At 32.8% G+C, this 27,227-nt stretch overlaps 3 protein-coding genes and 1 pseudogene across 4 annotated transcripts; all 4 read left to right on the forward strand.

The window, feature by feature from the left end:
- The first annotated feature begins 1,350 nt into the window (after window positions 1–1,350).
- Window positions 1,351–3,392, forward strand: LOC146951135 (uncharacterized). Its single transcript, XM_085747108.1, has 3 exons — window positions 1,351–1,535; window positions 2,693–2,794; window positions 3,283–3,392. The coding sequence occupies exons 1-3, from the start codon at window positions 1,380–1,382 to the stop codon at window positions 3,358–3,360; spliced, it is 336 nt and encodes a 111-aa protein (XP_085603234.1). The 5' UTR covers window positions 1,351–1,379; the 3' UTR covers window positions 3,361–3,392.
- A 4,863-nt stretch (window positions 3,393–8,255) lies between these two features.
- Window positions 8,256–9,071, forward strand: LOC146951136 (uncharacterized). Its single transcript, XM_085748715.1, has one exon. It carries the CDS (start codon window positions 8,256–8,258, stop codon window positions 9,069–9,071), a length of 816 nt encoding a protein of 271 aa, XP_085604841.1.
- A 3,469-nt stretch (window positions 9,072–12,540) lies between these two features.
- LOC146951137 (mitochondrial import inner membrane translocase subunit TIM23-2 pseudogene) lies at window positions 12,541–15,632 on the forward strand (annotated as a pseudogene). The gene is made up of 2 exons (XR_015027809.1): window positions 12,541–15,182; window positions 15,258–15,632. The product of XR_015027809.1 is annotated as a mitochondrial import inner membrane translocase subunit TIM23-2 pseudogene (transcript).
- Window positions 15,633–22,275: 6,643 nt separating this feature from the next.
- On the forward strand, window positions 22,276–26,367 carry LOC146951138 (seed linoleate 9S-lipoxygenase-2). Its single transcript, XM_085747109.1, has 9 exons — window positions 22,276–22,589; window positions 22,800–23,086; window positions 23,256–23,496; window positions 23,742–24,062; window positions 24,150–24,235; window positions 24,404–24,505; window positions 24,621–24,925; window positions 25,035–25,298; window positions 25,378–26,367. Exons 1-9 carry the CDS (start codon window positions 22,358–22,360, stop codon window positions 26,129–26,131), a joined length of 2,592 nt encoding a protein of 863 aa, XP_085603235.1. The 5' UTR covers window positions 22,276–22,357; the 3' UTR covers window positions 26,132–26,367.
- The last annotated feature ends 860 nt before the right edge of the window (window positions 26,368–27,227 follow it).

Genomic DNA, 27,227 nt, shown 5'->3' on the forward strand with positions numbered 1-27,227 from the left:
ACCGGAGAAAAGAAGCACAAACCATCAAATTACAACAAACAACCAATAAAACATAAAAGCAATCATTGACCAAAAAAAAAAAAAACATAAAAGCAATCACAAAGACAGTGTGCATTTCAGCCTTATATTAATTTTTAAGAATTATATATTTGTTAGAGTCTTCCTTTAATACACTCTATTTTATTTATTTGTATATTTTTTTGTAAACTTCTGTTTGAATTATTGTTATAGTATAATAATAATAATAATAATAATAATAATATTATTATTATTATTATTATTATTATTATTATTATTATTATTATTATTATTATTATTATTATTATTATTATTATTATTATTATTATTATGTAATTGTTATTATTGTATTTGATCAACACTGCTTGTTTGAAATACTTGTGATACCTTTATTTTGACCTTCAAATATTTATTAATAAATAAATAGAAACATACAAATACAAATTAAACGACTACCTTTCAAAAAAAATAATAATAATAAGACACCACGAAATTTTCCCTTATGTTTCACACTCACACACACACACACACACACACACACACACACACACACACACATATATATATATATATATATATATAATTAAGTAAAATAAAATAATTTAGTGGTCCAAAATACTATAAATAATCATCTAATTATTATATCATATATTGATGATATAAGCTTTCATTCAATTAAAAATAAGTTATCATTCAATTCATTTATGTTTCATTAGTCAATAAAATCTTTTATTTTAATATGAAACAGGTTTTCAAATATTATATTTTAGAGGGTATGACTTTTTTTTTTTTTTGAAGGAGATATGACTATTTTTTGTTATCTAAAAATTGAACAAAATTAATATTATTCTTAATTGGCATAAATTCATATTATTCATGCCAATATTACATATCTAACTGAAACTCAAATCCCTTAAGTCCCTTAACTGTGATTTCTGGTTCAAATCTTGTAGCTGAAAAAAAAAATACGGTTGGGAGGAGAGACTGTGTTAAAGGTGGTCATACCAGTTCTTCAATAGAGTAGTTTATAGACAAGGCCGATAGGTACTTTGTATCAAATATCAATTGTTGTCTAAAAAATAGTTTTATTTTTCTTTTTTGATGGAAAAAAATAGTTTTATTTATATTTGAAATTAGAAGAATTTTTTTTACATTATAAATAAGAGAAATGCTAACAAATGTGTACTTATGGCATAAGCCATGTACTTGTGTCAGTATTAATACTTACATAAAGTCAAGAGCTACATAAATACACGTACTGACTTTTAATCGTGTATATTTATTCTTTAAAAACATCATCTTATGGCATTTCCCATATCTTTCATATATTAAGCCATACTGCTATAATCATATTGTGATTCATGAGTAAAATAATGGATAGTATTGAAGGAAGAAATATCAAGAAGAACCTAAAAGCTGAAGCAAAAGGTGTATCAATGTCATGGGAGGAGAAGAAAGAACTTATACAAACAGAAGAAAATGTCCTAAGAAAGGATATACAAGATCTTGAGGCATGGGTATGTATACTTCCTTTGCCATAATTTTCAAATTTGTAGATTGTTTGAGTTAATTATATAATTGAATTTTTTTAAGCTTTTGTGTCTTTAATTTTTGTGTGGTATAAAGGAAAGAGGAAAACGAGAAAGGAATACACATAGATGTTTATAGAGATATAGAGAATCTTGCACATAAAAGAGAAAGAACAAATATTGAAATCGAATAACGTCAGAAATTTAGAGACGAAAAAAGATAAAGTTCATCTATAATTTTATCGATAAGTATTTGATACGCTAAATTTGATGGTCAATTTTATCTCTTATGTCTCTAATTTTCTTCATTATCTCAAAATTGTGCTACGATAATTTTGCATAACGCGTGATTTTCGCGAAAGAATGAGGCAAAGTACTATTAGTTATTGTTTCACGATTATCACGTGTGGTGTCAGTGTAAAAATGATTATCAAATTCCTAATAATAACATTTTCTTGAATCTCTGATTGACCTGGTGGTATTGGCTTGAGACTTGGGAGTGTGCTCCTCCTTGAAGTTTCATGTTTGATTATCCGCAATGTCAATTTAGGTGGGCTAATTTAACTTCTTCAAAAACAAATATTAACATTTTCTTAAATGAAAATGCACATATTTCTTTAAGTTTTTAATTATGTCTTGAAAAAATAATGTTTTACTTGGTGGGTTAATTTAGCTTCTTCAAAAAAAAAATAGTAACATTTTCTTAAATGAAAATACACATATTTCTTTAAGTTTTTAATGTCTTAAAAAAAATAATGTTTTACTCTTTAATAAATGAAATACACAATTTCCAATACAATTTTTTTTAATATTTATTACACTAACAAGTGCATTAAGGCCATATGTTACCATTTTGCAATTAATATTTCTTTTTTCTTGCTTATGATTCTACGAAACAATATTTCTCTTTATCAAAATCAGTGTTTCCCTTAAGGGTCTTGTTATCTTGTGCCCTTAGGGCACAAGTTAAGGAATTCAAAATTAGAAACTTTACATAGAAAACAACAAAATTTTGACTTTTAAAAGTTGAATAAAGCTGAATGCACAACTTTTGAGACAATTGTTTCTATTTTAAACTTCTTAAGATATGCCCTTGGGGCACATGTTATCATTTTCCTTCCCTTAATTATTGTATTATTTCACAGGTTGATTTAGTAGAGACGATGAACGATAACGAGTTAAAGAGTTATCTAGAAAATAATCCCGATGATTCAAAAAAGACAAGGGTCCAAAAGATGAAGAATAAGGTAAAGAATATGGTTTTTGTTTCATATTATTTTTCTTAAAAAATATTATTTTATACTTGGAGATAAAATATTTAGTTTTATAACTTGTAAGGAAAAAAAATTTTATTAGATTATCTTCAAAATAAATAAAATATCCAAACAATATGTACTCTTTCACTTGTTGGCCCCTTGTTTTCAATTTCATAGGACAATTAATGGAGATATGACTTCATGCAGTAAAAGAAATTGATGCAGTCAGATTGATCATAGTCATTGGTTTGAGATCAGACAACTTTTTTTTTTTTTTTTGAAATAATTGGACAACTTCGATTTTACCCTTACATTTTCTTATTTAAAAAAATTAATTTTAAATAATTCATTTAAAATTAATTTTTATCGCTGCAAATCCAACACAAATTTAGAATATTAGACCTAACGATTACTCATTTCTATCTCCAATTCAAATTTTTAAAATATGATTGTGTTTTTGAAATAATATATTGTTACAGGTTCAGAGGACTGGCAAATCAAAACCAACAACCTCTAATGGGATAATGGCTTCAGTTTGGAAGTTCGATAAGAATTAGTACTAAAAATTCTTCATTTGGAAAAAAAAAAAAAAGTACTAAAAACTCTTAAAAAAATTTCCCTTGTATTTTTATCATATCATATAAACTAAGTATGTAACTCGTATGATGCTAGTGTTTTGTTTTATGTAAAAACTTAAATGCATTTTTTTGAAGTGGTGTTATTGTTATTGTACACTTAATATATATTGTCTTTGGTTATAAATTTTTTTGAAAGAAATATGAATTCGAAGAAATTATGGTATATGGATATTTTAAGTGAAGAATACTAGAATAGCACTAAAAATACATAAGTAAATGCACATAAATAATGTTCTATTTTGTTTTATTTAAACTAGGGATGGCAAAGCGGGCCGGCCCGCTCCATTTAGGCCCGCCCCGTCTAAGCCCGTTAAAAACGAGACGAGCCGAGCCGAGCCAAATTTTGTGACCGAGTCCAAAATCTCCCGCCCCGTTTAATGGCGGGCTTGCGAGTTGGCGGGCCGGCCCACCAAACAAAAACTTTTTTTTTTATTTTTTTTAGGTGAAATATGTTTTTAGTCCCTATAAATATACCAACTTTTCGTTTTAGTCCCTCTAAAATTTTCCTTCAACTTTTAGTCTCTATAAAATTTTCAATCACTACTTTTGGTCCCTATTTTTAAGTTAATTTTTGTATTTTTTAATGAAATTGTGCAGAAATGTGTAGAATATTGTAAAAAAAATCCCCAAAAAAATTAGAATTTTTTATCAAAACATAAATTGATTATGAATTTTTAACCGTCAAACATATAAAAATTCATATTAAATTCATGTTTTGTTAAAAAATTCTATTTTTTTTTGGGAGAGATTCTTATATTATTATGAATTTTTATGCAAACTTTTATTCAAAAACATGTATTCTACATATGAGTTTACTTTAAAAGATGGATCAAAAGTGAAGATGGAAAACTTTTTAGGGACTAAAAGTTGAAGGAAAATTTTAGAGGGACTAAAACGAAAAGTTGGTATATTTATAGGGACCAAAAACATATTTAACCCTTTTTTTTACGACTTAATTGTTACAAAAAAACTATGTTGCTTTTATCATAAAAAAATATAAAAGAATAGGTAGCAAGTAAATTTGTGAAAAACAAAATAATTATCAAATTGTCGAATTCAACATCATAACTAATAGCAAAATAAGGCAAATGCGCAACATAAAACAAATCATAAAATAAATTCAACAACCAAATTATAAAATAAGTCTCAAAATAAATAAACTCAACAACCAAGAGATAAATCCAAAAGCATAAAATAAGTCTCAAAATATATCTAACAACCAAAATAAATCAAAAAACATAAAATAAGACTCAAAATAACAAATTGAAACACGAGTTAAGCGGGCCGCCCCGCCACGCCCCGTGCCCGTCCCATTTCCAACTAGTTAAGCGGGCAGGGCCGTCTTAACAAATTCATGGGCCCAGTTTTAATTTTAGAAGGGATGCAAAAAAAGAAAAAATCTGGGCCCCAAAAATAAATAAATAAGTCATTTAAAAAAAATTAAAAATCACACTTTGGTGGGTCTTGAACACATGACCTCACACTCAACAAATCAACAAAAAGTGGCCAGGCCACTGAAGCAATCTGTGCAGCTTGATATAATTCGCTTTTAATAAATATATATCCATTATTTTCGTGTCATACATATAAAAAAAATATTTTGGGCCCCAAAAAATTGGAGGCCCGGTGCCGTAGCCCTGCCTCGACGGGCTATGGGCCGACCCTGTAAGCGGGCCGGCCCGCCCCGCCCCGTATTTTAACGAGACGAGACGAGTCGAGTCAACTATAAAAAGCGAGTTCAAAACATCGACTCAGCCCGCCAAAAATAGCGGGTCAAACGGGTCGGGCCGGCGGGTCAGACCCGTTTTACCACCCCTAATTTAAACACTGTTGTAGTTGTTGAAAAAGTACTAGCTGTCTCTTTTCCCCCTAATATAATAATCTTCATTTTCATAATCTAGCATACAATTAATTTATTACATATGACTTATAACATGTAGGCTTAATTCTCCTCTTTCTCTCTCTTCTCTCCTTCTCAAACCCTAGCCGTCACCCCTTTCTTCTGCTTTTACTTGTCAGCGGAGTGATTTAGGGTCAATTTTGACCCAAAAATCACCCCTCCGAGTTGTTTTTCCTTCTATCCTAATTGAACAAGTGATTTCACATATTTTCTGTTTTCTTTCGTTTGTTTTTGTGATTTTGTCGTCTCTGAACGACTCTGTTTGCTTTGATTTCCCGTCTTTGTGCGATGTGTTTTTGATTTCCCGTCTTAGTGCGGTGTTTATTTGATTCAGGTTGAAAGATTAGCTTTGAGCAAGTGCAGATCCGATTAATGACAATGACTTTGGCGTCGTCAACGTTGCATATCCGGAGACATTATTACGAAGACTTGAATATAGTCATATTTGTAGGCATAGATACTTTGCCGTTTTATGCTATTAACATGGATGTTGTGAGTTTGTTCACATATTCATCCTTTTTGTTTTTAGCGAATTTGGATTTGTATTGATGTACTCTATCAATTTAAATGAATGAATATCGCTTACTTTTGTCAAAAAAATATATTTTAATTTAGTACATAGAGAATAATATTTTACAGTGGTTATAAGGTTGGTCTTGAACGTTAAAAAAAAAGGTTGGTTTTGTGATTCAGATGAGAGGGTTAAGAGGTGGAGGGTTGGATCCCCAATCCATAAATAATACTAATGATATTAATATTGTTCATTCAAAACTATAAAACAAAGCATGCATCATTTATATTAGATTGGAAATGTGAGCAATATATTGTATATTAGATGCTTTCAGAAAAGCCTCTATTGTTTTTTTTTGTCAAACAACCTAGTGGCTAGAATTCACCTTATAAGATGAATAAGTGGGGTGTCCGGGGTTCAAACCCCGACCCCTGCATATAATAATGCATTGTCCTATCAACTGAGTTATGCTCACGGGACAGAAAAGCCTCTATTGTTAGTTTAAAGTTATATGTGATTAACATATTTTAATGAGATTTAGCTTTTGTAACCAAAGAAAAAAAACATGTTTTAATGAGATTCATTGAATTAATATTGTTTGAATGTGTTTGTAATTATGTGTTCAAGAGTGTATTACTAACACTTGTTTTTATATATACAAAACATTTGATACTTAATTATACAATTTTGAGATTAGTTTTATTCAAAGACAAGTAAACTTTATATTCTATTATTTAAACTTGGATTTTTACTTTTTACTTTAACTAGGGTGTAGGGAGTTGCTGCTTATGTTGAAAAAACATGAAGGGATCATGTTTATAAAGTTAACCATCTAATCTTTATCTTGTCACCTAAGATATTAGATTAAGATATTAGATTTCTACTCTAGTGCAAGCTCTATCGTCTCCGTGCCAGGGTGATTCGGAATTTTATGTTATTGTTTCTAGTATTATTTATCAGTTATCTTTACATTCCAACTTCGAGGTGAAGTTTGTTAGGAGACAAGCGAACATGGTTGCTCATAGTTTAGCTAGGGCGGCCTGTTCTTGGTCTAGTCACCGTATTTTTGATTCTTATCCTTCTTGTATTGAACATTGGATGATTAATGATAATAGTTAACTTTGTTTCGGTAAAAAAAAAAAAAGATATTAGATTAAGGGTTGGGATTTGACTAATTACCATATTATGAATACATATACACTTGAATATACAATAATACTTCATCCCTTCGATTTATGGATGAAATAATTTTTTGCCAGACTTTATTTCCTTTCAATCGAATTTTAGATTGACAATGTCTCTTTCTTCTAAGAATTGGTGGGTTAACACAAAAACAAAATATACAACATACATTTTACTTTAAGATTAATGATACATTAACCGTGTAATATTTTGTACACATGCATCCAATCAAATCAATCTATAATCCAACTTATAGATTAGTTTCTAAAATATCTTCATAAACATTACATAAACATGATTTAATTAAAGATTGTCTAAAACATCTTTACACGCATGTTCGTGTATACAAATTAAAAAATGTGATTTTATTTTGTAGGGACTAAAAACAAAATTTTGTATATTTATAGGGACCATTTACTTAATTAACCCTGTATCTTGTTATATGATAAGTGTTATTGAAATAGATAATCATGGTCAGTTTAGTTTATTTTTGTTAGTAGGTTAGTTTGGTTTATTATAACTTGAAAACAAAAAATATTTATATTTTTAATTTAAATCAAAATCAAAATTTTATAATAAAGATATCATTCGTAATTTTCAAACGTTAACGCCGTTGTAGTTTCTTTTCTGCGATTTGTGATTCCATGCTCTGCTGCTAGGTTTTGAAAAAGAAGTTGTTGTTCCTTGCGATTACACCTCTTCATTGAACGTGGATACTAATTCTTGTTCGGTGCCTAATTTGCTAATTAATTGCCTAATTGGATAATTCATAAGGAAGCATATGTTTTACCATTAACTAGGTCACTCTTCTATCAAATTCAGGTTACGGCTACACTATTTCTTGGTGAGGGGTTTCAATCAATTTGAAGGAAAACTACATTCGCCCACACTATTGATTTTGACGGGATAATTGATCGTTGAGAAGACATACACTATGCATTCTTAATTAGGGTTTCTTTCGTGCTGCTACCATTGAAATTCATTCGCCCACCTCTATTATTATCAAGTAAGAATGCCTTCAACCTGTTTGATGAATTGCTCATGAATAATGTTTTTTTTTATAAGGAGTATTGATTTTCCCTTTCAATAAGGAGTATTGTTTTTCCCTTTCAATAAGGAGTATTGATTTTCCCTTTCAATAAGGAGTATTGTTTTTTTCCTTTTAATAAGGAGTATTGATTTTCCCTTTCAACAAGGAGTTTTTCGTGTTTATCGGAGACAATGAGTTGCATAGCTTGGAATTGTCGTGGGCTTGGTAATCTACGAACGATTAGTGCGTTCAAAAAGCTCTTACGAGATAAAAATCCCACATGTGTATTTCTCTCAGAGACAAAGAAAAAAGATTTTGAGATGAACAAGTTTAGGAATGTTCAAGGTTTATCTGGTGTTGTTGTCGTTAGTTGTTCAGGAGAAGGTAATAGACGTGCTGGCGGTCTTGCAATGTTTTGGAAGGAAGGAATTGAAGTGGAGGTATTATCTCTTTCCTCTAACCATATTGATATCTTAATTGCTATTGAGAATGGAGATGAGAAATGGAGGCTTACTGGGGTATATGGTTTTCCGGAATCTCAAATGAAGCATAAAACTTGCGAGTTAATTGATCAGTTATCATTGGTGGAAAGTACTAATAAGTGGCTTCTCATGGGAGATTTTAATCTGATTCTTTCACAGGATGAGAAGGAAGGTGGGAATTTCGGAAGCTCTCATATGATTTCAATGTTTAGGGACACTCTTCAAAATCACAATCTTTCTGACTTAGGTTTTGAGGGTGATAAACTTACTTGGCATAATAGACAAGATGGTGTGTCTAATATCAAGGCACGCCTTGATAGGATGGTAGCTACGCCAGCCTGGTCCTCATTTTATCCTTCGGCTTCAGTGGTGCATTTAACAAGATATGCTTCAGATCATCTACCTTTGTGGTTGCGGCTTGCTTCTAGGAAGCCAAAGAAAAAACAAAATGTTCTTAAATTACAACGTTTTGAAGAATGTTGGCTACGTGATAGTGGAATTTTGGAAGCAGTGAAAGGTTCTTGAGAGGTGGCAGAGGATTCTATGTCTGACAAAATTAATCGATGTGTGAATGATCTTTCTAACTGGAGTAAGGATCGTTTTGGTGATGTTCCCAATCAGATAAAAATTGTTCAAAAGAAATTGGATGATCTTAATAAGCAAACCCAGCATGAGGGGGTGATGTCAGAAATTCGACGAGTTGAGGCTAGATTGAATGACTTGGTGGAAAGTGAAGAAATTTGGTGGGCTCAGAGGTCTCGTGCTTTGTGGTTAAAGCATGGAGATAAAAATACAAAAAAAAAAAAAAAAAATTCATCAAAAAGCTTCTCAGAGAAAATCTAGAAATTGGGTGCAATCTATATGTGACGATTATGGGGAAAAATTTGATGATGAGGAAGACATTGCCAAAGTTTTTAATAATTTCTTTCAAGATCTTTTCTCTACAAGTCACCCAGAATGAATTACCGAAGCTGTGCAAGTGGTCAAAGATAGATTGTCGGATGCTATGCGTAACATATTGGAAGCTGAGTTCACAGAAAATGAGGTTTTACTAGCCGCTAAAAATTTAAAGCCTCATGCTGCCCCGGGACCGGATGGAATGCCTGCTTTATTTTATCAACAATTTTGGAGTATAGTTGGCAAAGATGTGACTTCTTTTGCTTTGAAGATTCTCAATGGTGGTGGAAATCCGAGCAACATTAATTATACATATATTTGTCTTATTCCAAAAAAGAAGAAGCCGAAGGTGCTAGGTGATTTTCGACCTATTTCTCTTTGCAATGTCATTTTTAAAATAATTACGAAAACAATTGTGAATAGGTTGAAATTGATTCTTCCGGATATCATTGGAAAATTCCAAAGTGCTTTTGTGCCGGGACGTTTAATTACTGATAATGCCTTACTAGCTTTTGAATCTTTTCATTATATGAGGAAAAAAAGAAAAGGTAAGAAGGGGTGTGTGGCGTTAAAGCTAGATATGTCAAAAGCATATGATCGTATCGAGTGGAATTTTTTGATTGAGGTGCTTCAGTCTATGGGTTTTTCTCAGAAATGGCAGAACTTGATTTTCAATTGTATTTCCACAGTTTCTTTCTCTGTGTTGTTGAATGGAAGTCCTTGTCAGAAGTTTTATCCTCAACGAGGTCTCCGTCAATGGGACCCTTTATCTCCTTACCTATTTATCTTATGTGCTGAGGTTTTTTCTGGGCTTCTAAATAAAGCACAAGCAGAAAAGGGCCTTCATGGAATTCAAATAGCTAGAGGAGCTCCAACAATTAATCATTTATTTTTCGCAGATGATAGCCTCATTTTCTGTAGGGATTCTTTTCAAGACTCTCAGACCATTCAAGAAATTCTTAATACTTACCAATCTGCTTCTGGTCAACTTATTAATTTGGACAAATCTGAAATCTCTTTAAGCCGAAATGTACGTGATGATCGTAAAATTTTGTTCCAAGGTTGGATGCAAATTAAGGTTGTTGAGTGTCATTCAAAGTATCTGGGGCTGCCTGCTTTTGTTGGTAGGTCTAAGAAACAGGTTTTCAATTTTGTCCAAGATAGGGTGTGGAAGAAGCTGAAAGGTTGGAAAGAAAAATTTCTATCAACTGCTGGGAGAGAAGTTTTGATCAAATCAGTGGTTCAAGCTATTCCTACGTATGTGATGAGTTGTTTTCTACTTCCGATGGGTTTATGTGAGCATATTGAAAGTATGATTAGTAAGTTCTGGTGGGGTAGCAAGCAAGGTGAACGTAAAATCCATTGGATTAAATGGGAGACATTATGTAAGGAAAAAAAGAAAGGTGGAATAGGCTTTCAAACATTTCATGAGTTTAACCTTGCAATGTTGTCTAAACAAGGTTGGCGTATTATGCACAACCACGACTTATTGATCTCACAATGTTTGAAAGCAAGGTATTTTCCTAGAAGCAATTTCTTGAAAGCTTCAACTGGTTACTGCCCAAGTTATACATGGAGAAGTATTTTGCAAGCACGAGTGGATGTTATTGAGAAAGGTGGTATTTGGAGAGTAGGAGACAGTCGTTTAATTCATGTATGGGAGGATAATTGGCTTCCTTATCAAAATGGACACAAGATTTGGTCCCCTAAACCCCCTAATTGTGATATTAGTTTTGTTTCAGATCTCATTCACCATGATATTCGATGTTGGAATGCTCCTTTAATTAATGAAATTTTTCTCCCTTTTGAGGCTCAACAAATTCTTCAATTGCCAATTTCTTTCTCACAATTTCAAGATGAATTTGTGTGGGGTGCTTCACGGTCAGCTACTTTTTCTGTGAAGAGTTCTTACTATTTCTTAAAGGCAAGGCGTGAAGCAGATGGCTCACATAGCTCAATGCAGGACAATAATAACCAAGTGTGGAAAAAATTATGGAAAATAAAAAGTATTCCAAAACACATCCACTTTTCTTGGAGGATTCTACATGAAAAACTACCAGTAAAAAATGATTTGTTTAAAAGAGGAATAAGTAGCGATCCATAGTGTGTTCTTTGTGGGGAACATAATGAGACAATTTCACACCTCTTTATGGAGTGTCATTGGTCAAAACAGATATGGTTTGCTTCCTCTTTAGGTGTGGTATTTAATTCGCATGATTCCAGGTATGTTCCTTTTCATAAGTGGTTAGAGGAAAATATTATTGATGTCGATGAGGATCTTATAGTCCATGTTCTGGCTTTGTGTTATGAGATATGGTGTGCTAGAAATAAGAAATGTTTTGAGGGGGCTGATGTTGATGTGGCTGCCACTATTCAAAAGGCACAAAGATCTATTGTGAATTTTAAGAGTGCTAGTAAGGTGTTGGTGGAGACCCTAAGTGGAGGCTCAATTTTGCCAATATCAGATGTTCATTGGACACCTCCTTTTAATGGTTTCTATAAGCTTAATGTTGACGCAGCGGGTCCGGTAGAGGGTGATAAGTGGGGTATTGGTGTTGTTGTGAGAGATTATGAAGGTGTTGTCGTTGGTGCTAGTTGTTGGCAAGTATGTTCATTACTAGATTCAAAGGTTGCAGAAGCTTTAGCTATGCGGAAGGGTTTGGAATTTGCAAAAGACATGTCTTTTCTGAATCTTATAGCAGAATCAGATGCTTCTGATGTGGTTTTAGCGTTGAATGTTCCCCAACAATCTCCCAACTATGTTGGCTCTATTATTCGAGATTGTATTAGTTTTAAGGATAGTTTTCGTAGTTTAGATTTTTTGCATGTTAGGCGTGAAGCCAACCAAACTGCTCATTATTTAGCTAAATATGCTCTTAAGAATTTAGATTGCATATGGGTCGAAGAAACTTCGTCTTGTATTTCTGCAGTCTTGGCATTTGATTTATTGTCAGACTTTCGTTAATAAAATTGTTTTTTAACGTAAAAAAAAAAGTAATTTTCAAACGTTAACGCAATAAAAAGAGTGGAAAGACGGACCCTCGGTGGTGGAGTGTAAAGTTATTAAATACCTACCCACCCTTTCAAAAAACAACTAGCCCGGTTCAATACGAAACCCGGTTCATACGCGCCGCCATACAAACATTTTTTCTTCCAAATCTAAGTCTCTCCACACAAACAGCGTTGTTGTTCCTCTGCAACACTCTCTTCTTTCTCTCTCTAAATCGCCAAACCCTAACCCTAGATTCTTGATTCGTCTCTCCCATGGCGTTTCACTCCCCCGATCACGAATCAAACTCCGATTCCAACCCTCCAAAACGTCTCTACAATCCCTACCAAGACCTCGAAGTACCAATCCGAAACCTCTACCAGCTCCCAACCTCACCTGAACATCTCTTCATCGAGGAAGCTCAACGCAAACATCGTTCCTGGGGAGAAACCCTAACCTTTTACACCGGATGCGGCTACCTCGGCGGCGCCATTGGTGGCGCCGGCGTAGGTTTCGTCGAAGCCGTGAAATCGTTCGAGAAAGGTGATACTAATAAGCTCAGACTCAACAAGATTCTGAATTCGTCAGGACACACGGGTCGGACGTGGGGGAACCGCCTTGGTGTGATCGGGTTGTTATTTGCTGGAATTGAAAGCGGGATCACGGCGGCGAGAGATACGGACGATGTTTTCAACAGTGTGGCAGCAGGGCTTGGTACCGGGGCGTTGTATCGGGCAGCGAGAGGGGTGAGATCAGCTGCTGTTGCCGGTGCTGTTGGTGGTGTTGTGGCTGGAGTGGCTATCGCGGGGAAGCAGGCTTTGAAACGCTATGTGCCTATATGAAAACATTGCTTTGTGTGAGGTTTTAAATCTCAATTTTTATTTTTATTTTATTGTTGGTTACTATCAATTTTGAGGTATAAATTATATACCAGCTTGTGGTAATGATGCCCTTGCAAACAATATGGTTAATGATTATTTTTTCAGCTTGATTATGGCTAACCTTTCTAATGTAATTTTATTAGTAGTCTTATATGAATAATTTGGACGGCTTTAATGCTGCAAAATTGATACGGTATAAAAATGTTCTTATGTTAATGCATGAGAATTGAAGATTGTGAAAATGGTATTATTCAAAAAAGGTTGTGACTTGTGATAGCTATATATGATTTGATAGAAGTGTTACTTAATTTAGGATTTATGAGTTATGTGGATTTGCATGTGTAGATTATAATTTATTCTCTGATATTAGATACTAATGCATTTGCTAATATTACTTATGTGTTCTCAATGGACTATAAGAAAACATATGTTATTATCATCTCCATGTGTTAAACTGGTAGGTGTTGTATTAGTAAATCAACGAACTGTTTTCATTGTTAAACCACTACATCCTCTTCATTCCACCCATGTCATTATGTTCTCAATGGACTATAAGAAAACATATGTTATTATCATCTCCATGTGTTAAACTGGTAGGTGTTGTATTAGTAAATCAACGAACTGTTTTCATTGTTAAACCACTACATCCTCTTCATTCCACCCATGTCATTAGTATGTACTAACTACTTTTTGGTGATGTGAGTGACTCTTTTGTGCAGTGAGCACATCAAGCTGTTGGCCTGTTACTGGTGTAAATCTAGAGTCCAAATTTTACCTACATCTCTTGCCTCTTAATTGATGCCATTGTTAGTTATAGATTTTTTCTGTTCATACCAAAACAATAAAATTAGAGAATTATGAGTCTTTCTTCAAACTGTTACCCAATGCATCTTAGCTGCTGTGCAAGGTGTTTTTTAGAGCTGAAGCTGATTGAAGAAAATCTTCTGATTAAGTTATTGTTGCCAGTTTGTTTCTATGAAATTGAGGGATAAGCTGCCGTTATGTTCTTATTTGTGTGTAGTAGCGCTTAGGAAGTTTTTCATATATGTATATGTTGTTATATCGTATATTTATGGAACCCCTGGTTAGTATGTGCATCATTCTACTAGATTATATATAATATCGTTTTGTCCAACATAGTTAAAGTTTTACCTTGGCATCGATTAGTTGAACTTCCAAATTATGCGAAGGAAAGCCTGTGTTGTGTTGTTATTTGGATGGATTTATCCTGCACTGCATTATTGATGGCGTTATTTGGATGGATTTATCATGCACTGTGTTATTATTGATGTTGAAGTTAAATATCTATTTTTGTCAAGTAGTTTCCTGTTTAATTGGGCATGTTTGTGTTCCCCTTCCGCCATTTTATTATTCTTGTTACTAATTTGTTAGTAATTAGTATGTTCCTCAGCAACCTACATGTTTTTATATCTGTCCCATGTTGGATTTGTTCTGGCAACTGGCAAGTGATATATAATTGAGGTACCACTCAAGGTGCACTGGTGTGCTCCAATTGTACCCACTAATCAAATGTTAAAACATCAAAGATTGGACTGAAATTGCATCTGAAGTCCATTATAAAATGAGAAGTTACAGAGAGGTCCTAATTAGGTTCACCTTTTGCAATTTCTCTTTCATGGCCTCTACTTCTACCACTTCCTCACTCTCAGATGGCTCTCTATCCACCATAGTCTCTAGCAAGCCTGCAATGCCACTTGCTTCTTCAGCTGTAAGCATTCAACAAACTCCCCCTCTTGCAATCACCATTCCCATGTCCTTCAGCAACCTCATTGCTGCCCCATTCATGGCCATTGTACAAAAGTTGGAACTATCAAACAGAATACAGCTTTTATGACTCTTGAACACATGGTTTGTATTTTACTCTTCCTCTACACTTGTTTTTGTGTGTTGGCAATATGCATCTTATTCTTGGGGATTCTCAAGGTTATGCGCAATGTCAAGATCTTTTCTCCTTTGTCATTCAACTTGAATCATCATTGTGCTCTCTGAAGCTCACCCTCCACACCTCTCAGTACTGTCAATTTATTTGACTGTCGAATCGGATTGTTAAGCCAGGTTTTCGTTGCAGGTTTTGTTACTTTTCTTTCTCAAGCTAATCCCTTTTGTTCACTTTTTACTTTCTGCAAATTGGGGGTAATGCCCAGAACTCAATGAGGTACTGCATTGAGGTTACGTAGCAATTTTGTTGTGATTAATTAAATACAAAGATGCAAAGTTGATTTCAAAATAACTTCTATAAGGAGCTTATGTAACAATCTTTTGGTACTAAAAAAGTTAAAATATACATTTGATATGTCACTTGTGTGTGTCGGTTTTCAATGGTTTTTTTTAATTGCAAGTTTTCAATGGTTACGCCGTTTCATCTATATACAAAACAAAATGCTAACATTGTTTGAGATTAAATAACGATAACACTGCTTTTTGGTGAAAAATGCACGACTATTTGTGGTGACTTTGTTTTTGTTCTTGTTTAAACTGCTTTAAGTTGCCTATTTTTTTGGAGTCCTTGTGCTTTTTAGTCTTTATTTAATATTTATTTACTGAATTATTTAGAAGACTAGATGGGTTGCAATATAGCTAGCTACAAATCACATGTTAAAAAAAAATGTGTATATGAAATAATTGTAATTTAAGGAGAGGGTTTGGAACAGCATTTTGCAGGCCATTTCTCGTGTCCCTAATCCATGCTACCGTAAAAAAATACAAAGCTACAAAATGTTGCAGTAGGTCACGCTTAGATGATCGTTTATACTCTAGATTCATTTTCTTTATTGTAAGCATAGAGCCTCCTGCTTTAAGTAATTGTAGAAAAAGCTTGTTGTTGGCATAGGGACCATGTTAAACACAACATTGTCTAAGGTGGAAGAAGTTTTCTGGTATGAAATATGTGAATGTCATGAGCTTGTGGTTTTTCTATGGAGTATGGACTCAGTTTCACTGTATGACAATAAATAGTCGAGAATCGCACAAAGTAAATAGAATTTTGCTCTCCACCCAACACTTTTCGCTCGCGCCCTGCAACCATTCCGAAAATACCCCTGCGCTAGTTAACTAGCGCAAGTGTAAAAAAGTGTTCAAAAAACAGGACTTAAATTTTACACTTGCGTGACTTAAGTCACGCTGCATGAGTTAACTCACGCAGAAATTAACACTTACGTGAGTTAACTCACGCAACAATTAACACTTACGTGAGTTAACCCACGTAGGAATTGTTTTTCTTGCCTTCTTCTCTATTCCTCTTCTCTGTTCCTCATCTTCTTCTCAAGTGCAACACACCATAAAAACAACAACACAACAAGATAAAAAAACAGTTATCATCCTCTTCTCTATTCCTCTTCTCTGTTCCTCATCTTCTTCTCTAGCTCTTTCTTTTTATGTGTTGTATTACAATGTACCACGTCTTACCATTACTATCCATCATTAATCATCCTCTACAATTGTAAGCCTCTTGTATATTCTCCTAATTATCATTTCATTTCATTTGCATCTTTGTTTCAGTTCTGGTATTGGAACTCCTTGGATTTCGATGCAATTTTATCTTGCCATTTATTAATTGTGATTATCTTGCTGTGCTGTTTTTTTAGTCTAAATATAAATATATAATGATGTGTATGTGTGTTGTTGTGTTGTTGTTTTTATGGTGTGCTGCACTTGAGAAGAAGATGAGGAACAGAGAAGAGGAATAGAGAAGAAGGCAAGAAAAACAATTCCTACGTGAGTTAACTCACGTAAGTGTTAATTGCTGCGTGAGTTAACTCACGTAAGTGTTAATTTTTGCGTGAGTTAACTCATGCAGAGTGACTTAAGTTACACAAGTGTAAAATTTAAGTCCTGTTTTTTGAACACTTTTTTATACTTGCGTTAGTTAACTAGCGCAGGGGTATTTTCGGAATGGTTGCAGGGCGCGAGCGAAAAGTGCTGGGTGGAGAGCAAAATTCAAGTAAATATACTTCCTTCCCCCGATAGATGCTCATACCACACTTCCCTTTGTTCCTATTTCCAAACACACACCCCTCAAAAGATGGTTTAATATATTTTGATCCAAAATTTGATGTTTCCACTAACTCTCAATTAACCTCCGTTAAACAAAATCATCAATACAAAAATAGCCTTTGTCTTTATTTGTATAGGTTGTCATCTCTTTCTTCATACCCTTGGATGTATTTTATATTAAAAAACCCAAACGTACTTAGAAGAATTGTCGTCAGAACTGTAAAAACATGCAACCATGCATAAAACCTTGAATACAATTCTTTATTGTGAACGGCAAATCACCCAATGAAAATGGTTAAAGAGGGTTAGAGAGGTGACGAACAAGTGTTAAAGACAATCATCAAAAGGATGCTATTAAAAATTTAAAGTATGCATTTGCAGTTTAGATATGTTTTGAATTTACAATATTATCCTTTCACCATTAGACTAAGATTTTGTATGGTTAGTGGTTACGCTGGACTTTTCTCGTGATTATTTTTATAACATTTATTTATCGATTTTTAAGTGTGTAAGAAGCTAACTTTCATTTGTGTTTTATTTTGTATGGTTAATGGTTACGCTGGACTTTTCTCGTGATTATTTTTATAACATTTATTTATCGATTTTTAAGTGTGTAAGAAGCTAACTTTCATTTGTGTTTTTATTTACGAGAGAATATTAAGTTAATAAAATTAAGAGTAACTAATATTTTCTTTGATTCTTATTATAAGAAGATTTTCAACAACAAAAATTGGTCATATTCATATATTAAAATTTAAAATGTCACCAACTTTTAAGGTGTAGTTATTGTTTAAAAGATTTTTTTTTATCCTTTATTTAATGTTTTTCTCTTTTATATTAGTGCGTGTATTTAATGTTTCACAATTATTTATAAGGTATATTCGTAAAAATAAAAAAATTATAATAATTAGTGATTGTATTGGTTTTAATGTTTTTTATTTTTCTTCTTATTAGACGAGGAATATGGGAATCGATGGAATAAATTTAATTTATAGAATGAAAATAACTATTTTTAAAGTGTTTTCTTGATGTTGATGATTTATGTCTTTTGTTTCCTATAAAAAGGATCAAGGGAGTACTAAAGAAGTTCAATAGAACTATGAAGCCACCTCATAGTTTAAACAAGGCTTAAACACATTTTTGGATTTTATCTTTATTCCAGGACCCATATTGGTCCCTTATTAAAATAAAGGTGCAGATAGGTCTTTAAATTTGTTTAATTGGTACCATGTTAGTCCTTTTTATCCATCAAAAGCTAATGACGTTAACTACAATAGATGTGGGATGTGAGTAGCATCTCCTTCTTCCAAGTTTACCATTTCCCTTATTTAATTTGTTTAATTGGTACCATGTTAGTCCTTTCTATTCATCAAAAGCTAATGACGTTATAGCTGCAATATATGTGGCATGTGAGTTAGCATCTCCTTCTTCAAAGTTTGCCAATTTCCCTATAAATCAAAATTAGGGTTTATTGGAACCCATTTTTCCTCAATTTTTTCACCTAAATTTGGGATTGCAATCAATCTTCTTCCGCATCTGAGCTAACATATCAAATTTGTGAGGTTCCTAATCAACCCCCTCTCTGAAATCGTTGAACAATGGTGCATAGGATGGATCCAACACGAATTCACGTGGATCTCATACTTCAAAACCACAAATTCACATGGAAAGGAACAACGTGGTATCAATTAAACAAATTAAAGGATCTATCTGCACCTTTTTTTTTTTATTAAGGGATCAATATGAACTCCGAAATAAAGATAACGGACTAAAAAATTGTTTAAGCTTTTAAACTACTTTTATTATATTTTCTTCTATCTATTTACTACCTATAACAAAATTAAGATTGAAATCAAAGACGAATCTATATCATATGGTTTTAATTTGGGCAAATGATCATTTTTAGTCCCTGAGTGTGTAACAAGTAGTCATAATAATCCATTAATGAATCAAAATTTCAAAATAATCTTTAATTGAATATTTTATTAGTCAAAATAGTCTTTGACGTTAAAATAGATGAAAATTTTGGTTGTTGAGTGTCATTTAAAGTATTTGGACAATCTATTTTTATCGGTAGGTCTGCGCAACATGTATTTAATTTTTTTTTTCAAGGTAGAGTTTGGAAGAAGTTGAAGGGTGAAATTTATTGATAATCAAGTTTATGCATAATAAGAAGAGGTGTACATGACACTGTACACCTCTTCTTATATTTTTATAATCTTATCTTTTGATTTATTGTCATATTTTCGTTAATGAAATTATCTTTTTACTTAAAAAAAACTAGTATGAACGAAAAATAGTAATATTGTAGGAATCTAACTAATCTGTATGTTCCCTTTCAAAAGAAAAAAAAAACTAATCTGTTTGAAATATAAATTAAATGAAATGTTCTTATATTTATAATTTATAATCAATGTTTAAAATAACACAAGATGATAAATTTTAATACTATAATTTTTTGTGAGAAATCTTTTTTTTTGAGAGGTTTTTTTGAGAGAAATCTTATTACTATATATTGGCTTCATATGTACTCATCAAACAATATTGGCTTCATATCAGACGTGTCTTTCTTGCATGCGGTTTAGTGACACTTGCGATTGGTGTCAAATTAATCTTGCATGCACTTCAATTATTCTACTTCTCATGCAAGCCAATTTTGTTTATTTCTGCATGAAGTTGCTCTGACACCTGCACTTTGAGTTGAGGAGTCAGTATTTTTATTGTAAAAAAATGGAAAAAATATATATTATTAAAGTGGTACTAATTGGTACTCTCCATCTTGAATATAGGAGACAATTAAGTCGACAAAAATCGATATATTTGATCTTGTTTATGATTTAATATATTTATTTATGTTAAGTAAAATATCTTTTATATATAGGATTGGAGGTAATATTTGAGATTTAACTTTCTGGCAAAAAAAAAAACTTTCTGGTAATTAGAATTGAAGTTGAACAAACTTAATCAAATTTCTAATTTGCAGTGGGTAGTTCACTTAGCAGGTATATAATTATCATATTCACGAATTCAACTTATTGAAAGAAAATTGTGTTGAACTAGCCTCTACTTAATATCTCCAATATTAAACAGTACACCCTCCGGTCACTATTATAAGCAAAAATCAAGGTTCGTTCATTAAATAATGTATGTAGTCTATAATAAAGACTACATACATCATTTAATGAATGAACCTAAAATGTTGATTTTTGCTTATAATAGTGACCAGAGGGTGTATAAAATATCTGTTTTTACGATACAATATTGTAAAAATAAATCATCGCAAGTTTACCTCAATTAATAGAGAAATTACATAATAATATATGTAAGAGTTGGAGTTTGAATCTCGAACTTTCCATTTATTCATCTTAAAAAATTGAATTACTAAAACTAGACTTGTTGATTGCATTATAAGATATGCATTATAAGATGATTATAAAAATGTTTATTACAATCTCCGTGATCGTAGCTCATTTGGTAGGACATTGCATAATATATGCAGAATTTCTAAATACCTAGACTACTTAAACAAATTAATTTACAAGACAAAAATATTAAATTTTACAATTTAATATTTATTTTTACAATATTGAACTGTTCTCTAATTAGTTTTTAAAATATTAAACAATACAAAAATAAATATAAATACATTATAAGATTGATTAAATTTTTAAGAAATCAATTACTGACAAAATTAGCGAGTTCTTGTTAAAAAAACAAAAATTAGCGAGTTAAATTTGTACCATGATAACTAAAATAAATAATATTTTTTTTATAACAAGCAAAATAATTAATAAAATTAATACCATTAATTAAAATAAATTGAGGCCAAAGACGTCTGCCTTCCTTGCATCCCCTTGGTCCGGCCCTCTCTATTCTAAAACGGTAATTGTTCTTTAGGCATCTATCAATTGCTCATAAACACCTATAAAACGATACTTAATTGTCGTTTGACAATTTTTCAATTGATTAAACAAATTTAAAAAAGTGATTTTAACTGTAATTAACTATTCTTTCAAAAAAAAACTGTAATTAACTATTTCCGTACTTTCTAGGTCCATAAAGAGCAATTACCTCCCAAGATACAAAAAATGTCAGTGTTTTTTTATAGGAACTATTGTCAAAGATGATAAAATTAGACTATGATAAAATTAGACTAACTCTTTAATAGTTTTGTTAGTTTAACTAATAAATTATTGTAAATAATCGAAAGAAAAAAATTGATTATGTCCCAAACAAATTTTTATTCCAATTTTTTGTCAAAAATTACTCTTTTTTTTTTTGGTGGCCGGGGTTCGAACCTCAGATCTTGCATATATTATGCATTGTTCATACCAATTGAGCTAAGCTCACAATGACACTCTTTTTTATTTAAAAAAGTGCGCTAGTAAACAGAATTATTCTATTAGAGTAAGTACGCCATAATTACTCTTTTATGATTAATATACTTTTAATATTAAGAATATTTCTCTAAAAAAAACAATATAAATTGAATTTGAAAAATTCATAAAAATCCTCCTTCAAAACACTCCTCCAATACAACTTTTGAACTCCTCAAATTATGAGATTTTTGTATTAGGAAGGAAAATGACCCCACCATAAAGTCATCATCTTCCAAAGTCTTTTATTTCTTCCAATTGCTTCTTCCGTTTTGCCAAAACCCTATCTCGCTTCTCCTCCAAACTCGCTCGCAAAGGGTTTTGGTCTAAATCTCCATCTCTTTGTACTTTTTTATCTCTCATTTTATCAATATATGATTAGGCTATTGCAGCGGTGACCCCTGTATCTCATCTTTAATCTTAAATTAAACAAATAATCTAAATATAGACTAGTGATAACTTACAAAATCAAGGTATGTATATAATTTATAAAAAAAAAAAAAAAAAAAAATGAAATAAGAAGGTACGTATGTACATTCAAGTCTATAAATAAGCAACATAGCTTGCTTAGTTTGGCTCAAGTCACTGACTTTTAAGCTTACTCTATCACATAATTAAGTTGCAAAACTAAAATAGTATAGTGTTTGTGCAAAGATGTTTTCAAACGTGGCAGGAATGCTTAATAGAGGCCATAAGATAAGAGGGACAGTGGTGTTGATGCGTAAGAATGTGTTGGACTTTAACACAATTGTGAGTATTGGTGGTGGAAACATCCATGGAGTCATCGACACCGGCCTCAATCTCATCGGTTCAACTGTTGATGGCCTCACTGCCTTCTTGGGCCGCAGTGTCTCCCTTCAGCTCATTAGTGCTACCAAGTCTGATGGTTAGTTAGTTAGTTAATTCATTTCTTCTTACCAGTGTTATTTCTCTTTCAACAAGATCTTAGTTCAGCGATAAGAGTTTAACATTATAACATAAATAATAGAGTTCAAATTTCTTTAGAAACGATTGTAATATAGTCATTAATGTCATTTTATTAATAACAACTTTAGAAACTTTGGTCATCACTGAATAAATTTAATTATATATGTAGCAAATGGAAAAGGGAAAGTTGGAAAGGATACATTTCTGGAAGGTATTCTTGCCTCATTACCAACCTTGGGAGCTGGTGAAAATGCATTCAATATTCATTTTGAATGGGATGATGAGATGGGAATTCCTGGTGCATTTTACATCAAGAATTATATGCAAGTTGAGTTTTATCTCAAGAGTTTAACTCTTGAAGATGTTCCAAACCATGGAACCATTCGATTTGTATGCAACTCTTGGGTTTACAACGCAAAACTCTACAAAAGTCCACGCATTTTCTTTGCCAACAAGGTACTTTACATCAATATATTTAGTGCATGTTTTGTATTACGGTAGGTTTATCACAATCACGGTGAGTTACCGTGATGATAGTAATCAACAGTGATACTAAACGTACACTTATTTTTCAATCAAGTATATTTTACCAAAGTAACCATTATTTCTAATTGTTATCATGCAGTCATATCTTCCAAGTGAAACACCATCTCCACTTGTCAAGTATAGAGAAGAAGAATTGCAAAATTTAAGGGGAGATGGAAAGGGAGAGCGCAAGTTACATGAAAGGATCTACGATTACGATGTCTACAATGATTTAGGCAATCCAGATCACGGTGAAAGTCTTGCTCGCCCTGTTCTTGGAGGGTCTAGCACACATCCCTACCCTCGCAGGGGGAGGACTGGTCGATATCCAACAAGGAAAGGTTAGTTCAAATTTTATTATAAAAAGTTTTATTTAGTCAGTTCATAGAAATTAATCTCGTAGTTGTATTTAAAAAAATAATATATTGATTGGAAGAGTTCAATTTTAACTTCTGCTTGTGAAAATAGTTATAGCTAGGCATTTGTGCTATGATCCTTATTTTTATTTTTTTTATGACTAAGTTGTAATTTTCATATTTGTTTCCCTAGTAACATATGTGTCTTGCTATTGTCTTATTTTGAACAGATCCAAATTCTGAGAAACCAGCTACAGAAATATATGTTCCAAGAGATGAAAATTTTGGTCACTTGAAGTCCTCCGACTTTCTTACATATGGAATAAAATCTGTATCTCAAATTGTATTACCTGCATTTGAATCTGCATTTGATTTGAACTTTACACCGCGCGAGTTTGATAGTTTCCAAGATGTGCGCGACTTATTTGAAGGTGGAATTAAGCTGCCTCTAGATGTAATCAGCACAATTAGTCCCTTACCTGTGATCAAAGAATTATTTCGTACTGATGGTGAAAATGTCCTCAAGTTTCCACCACCTCATGTCGTTAAAGGTATGATAAATACATATTACACTGTAAATTAAACTACGCTTTGAGTAATATCGTTTAATTATGATAGTTCTTTATTGTTTTGAGCAGTGAGTAAGTCTGCATGGATGACAGATGAAGAGTTTGCAAGAGAAATGCTTGCCGGTGTAAATCCTTGCATGATTCGCGGTCTTAAAGTATGAGTATTTATTGCTAAGCATTTTGTATAATCTAATTATTTTGATTGATATCAATGTTAAATTTGTTTATTGATATATATTCATAATAAAATGAATGTCTATGGTATAATATAGAGTCATGTATTATCATATTTCCTCATGATATTTATTTTTAATGAATGGTAGGAGTTTCCTCCAAAAAGCAATCTAGATCCCACAGTATATGGTGATCAAACTAGTAAGATAACTGCAGATGCATTGGAACTTGATGGGTGCACAGTAGATGAGGTAAAATCATTTTAATCTTAATTAAAAAGTACTAATATGATTTTAATCTTGCACTGTAAATTCAAATGGCCATGTTTTTGGCAACATGAAGTGAAAGATTAATTGTGTGGAACAGGCACTTGCTAGTGGGAGGTTATTCATACTAGATTACCATGATACATTTATCCCATTTCTGAGAAGAATAAATGAGACTTCTGCAAAAGCTTATGCTACTAGGACAATCCTTTTCCTAAAAGAAGATGGAAATTTAAAGCCAGTGGCCATTGAATTAAGTTTGCCACATCCTGATGGTGACAAATCGGGTGTCGTTAGTCAAGTCATTTTACCTGCAAATGAAGGTGTTGAAAGTACTATTTGGCTACTAGCAAAAGCTTATGTGGTGGTTAATGATTCTTGCTATCATCAACTCATGAGTCATTGGTAAAATATCATAATTGACGATGCAATATTTTACATAAACAATCATTCTTACTATGCTTAATTAATTTGTGTTGTATCAATGTTTTTTCTTATATATATATTGGTATAGGTTGAATACCCATGCAGTAGTTGAGCCATTCGTTATTGCAACAAATCGACAGCTTAGTGTGATTCACCCAATTTATAAACTTTTATCTCCTCATTATCGGGACACCATGAACATCAATGCACTTGCAAGAGAATCTCTAATTAACGCCAATGGCATAATAGAGAGAACTTTTTTGCCTTCAAAGTATGCTGTGGAAATGTCTTCAGCGGTTTACAAGAATTGGGTTTTCCCTGATCAATCCCTTCCAGCTGATCTTATCAAGAGGTAATAGAATGATGTTGTAAATTTAGAACTGACTCTTGATGTTAATAATTAACATGTATATGCATTTTGCTTGATTCAGAAATATGGCCGTTGAGGATCCATCGTCCCCATATGGACTTCGTCTTCTGATAGAGGACTACCCTTATGCTGTTGATGGATTAGAGATATGGACAACTATTAAAACATGGGTACAAGATTATGTCTCATTGTATTATGCAACAGACAATGATGTCAAAAATGATTCTGAGCTTCAACATTGGTGGAAAGAAGTTGTAGAGAAAGGTCATGGTGATTTGAAAGATAAACCATGGTGGCCCAAGTTGCAAACACTTGAAGAGCTTGTTGAAGCTTGCACTATCATCATATGGACAGCTTCAGCCCTCCATGCAGCTGTTAATTTTGGACAGTATCCTTACGGCGGTTTTATTCTTAACCGCCCAACTCTCAGTAGAAGATTACTTCCTGAGGAAGGAACTGCACAATATGATGAAATGGTGAAGAGTCCTCAAAAGGCTTACTTGAGAACAATCACGCCAAAGTTTCAGACTCTTATTGACCTTTCAGTGATAGAAATATTGTCAAGACATGCTTCTGATGAAGTTTACCTTGGACAAAGGGAAAATCCACATTGGACCTCTGATTCAAAAGCTTTACAAGCATTTCAAAAGTTTGGAAATAAACTTGCAGAAATTGAGGCAAAACTAGCAAAGAAGAACAATGATCCGAGCCTGAACAATCGACTTGGGCCGGTTCAATTGCCATACACTTTGCTTCATCCCACTAGTGAGGAGGGGTTAACCTTTAGAGGAATTCCCAATAGCATCTCTATCTAAGAAAACTAGTGGTTTATTTACTATATGTTATTGTATCTTTCAATAAAGAGATGCTCCATGACCAAAATAAAAAAGAGATGCTCCAGATAGTGCATCTTATCTATGTTATAATAATCAAGTGTATGCATTTCCTTCTCCTTTATTTGGAGCATGTGTATGTTTAAATATTTGTAATTTGAACCTTCAAACCTGTTCTAGTTCCCAAATAATAAGAACATTATTAGTTTGTGTGTTCATCTCTATTGTATTCTAAATTATTTTTTTACTTTTCTATTCTTTATTTGCATTAAATCATAAGTTCTGACTATTCAATAAAAAAATTCAAATGGTGGCAGTTATACGCTATTCCGAATGGTCTTTTGTTGGCCGAGTCTATAGGCTACACTAAAAGCCTGGTTGAAACAGACTCTATAGTTGTTCTTGATCTGGTCAATCAGATTAGAAGATTCTTGTCTCAAAATTGGAATCTTTTCTTTCAGCATACTTTTTGAGAGGCTATTGGTTGTGCAGATTGACTCGTTAAATATGGAGCAACATCAAAGGATTGCTTAAATATGGCTCGCTAAAGTTGTAGTGGAATCGTTAAGGCAAGTTTTAACTACGGAAACCTCTATAGATTGTGTTATGTGTGTAGGGAAGTTGGAAACGGCCAACCATTTGTTCCTCCACTGATTTTGCTATGAGGGTGTGGGATAAGGTCATGAGTTGGTTGGGTTTGAATTTTTTGATTCCACCGAATTTGTTCATTCTTTGGGAAAATTGGGAGGGAGCTTCAGCCATTAAAAAGGTGCGGAATGGTTTTCGGATGATTTGGCATGCGGTGGTGTGGAGTATTTGGCGAGCTAGAAATGATGGAATCTTCAATAATGAAATTGGAGAAGTGGCGGCTCTAGTGGAGGATATTAAGGTTTTATCCTGGAGATGACGTTTAGAGCGGTCCAATTCCCTGGCTTGTATGTTCTAAGAATGGCATTGGAATCCTATCGAGTGTTTGTTGCGGTAAGATTTCGGCTCGTTTTGCTTTGAGTGGTTGAGGTTGGGGTATACGGTGTCTGTGGTTGCTTGATGACAGTCCGCATATAGCAGCATCAGCTTC

Source organism: Medicago sativa, chromosome 2 (genome assembly GCF_051527215.1).
Source record: "Medicago sativa cultivar Bolivia chromosome 2, Bolivia_mono, whole genome shotgun sequence".
NCBI lineage: Eukaryota > Viridiplantae > Streptophyta > Magnoliopsida > Fabales > Fabaceae > Medicago > Medicago sativa.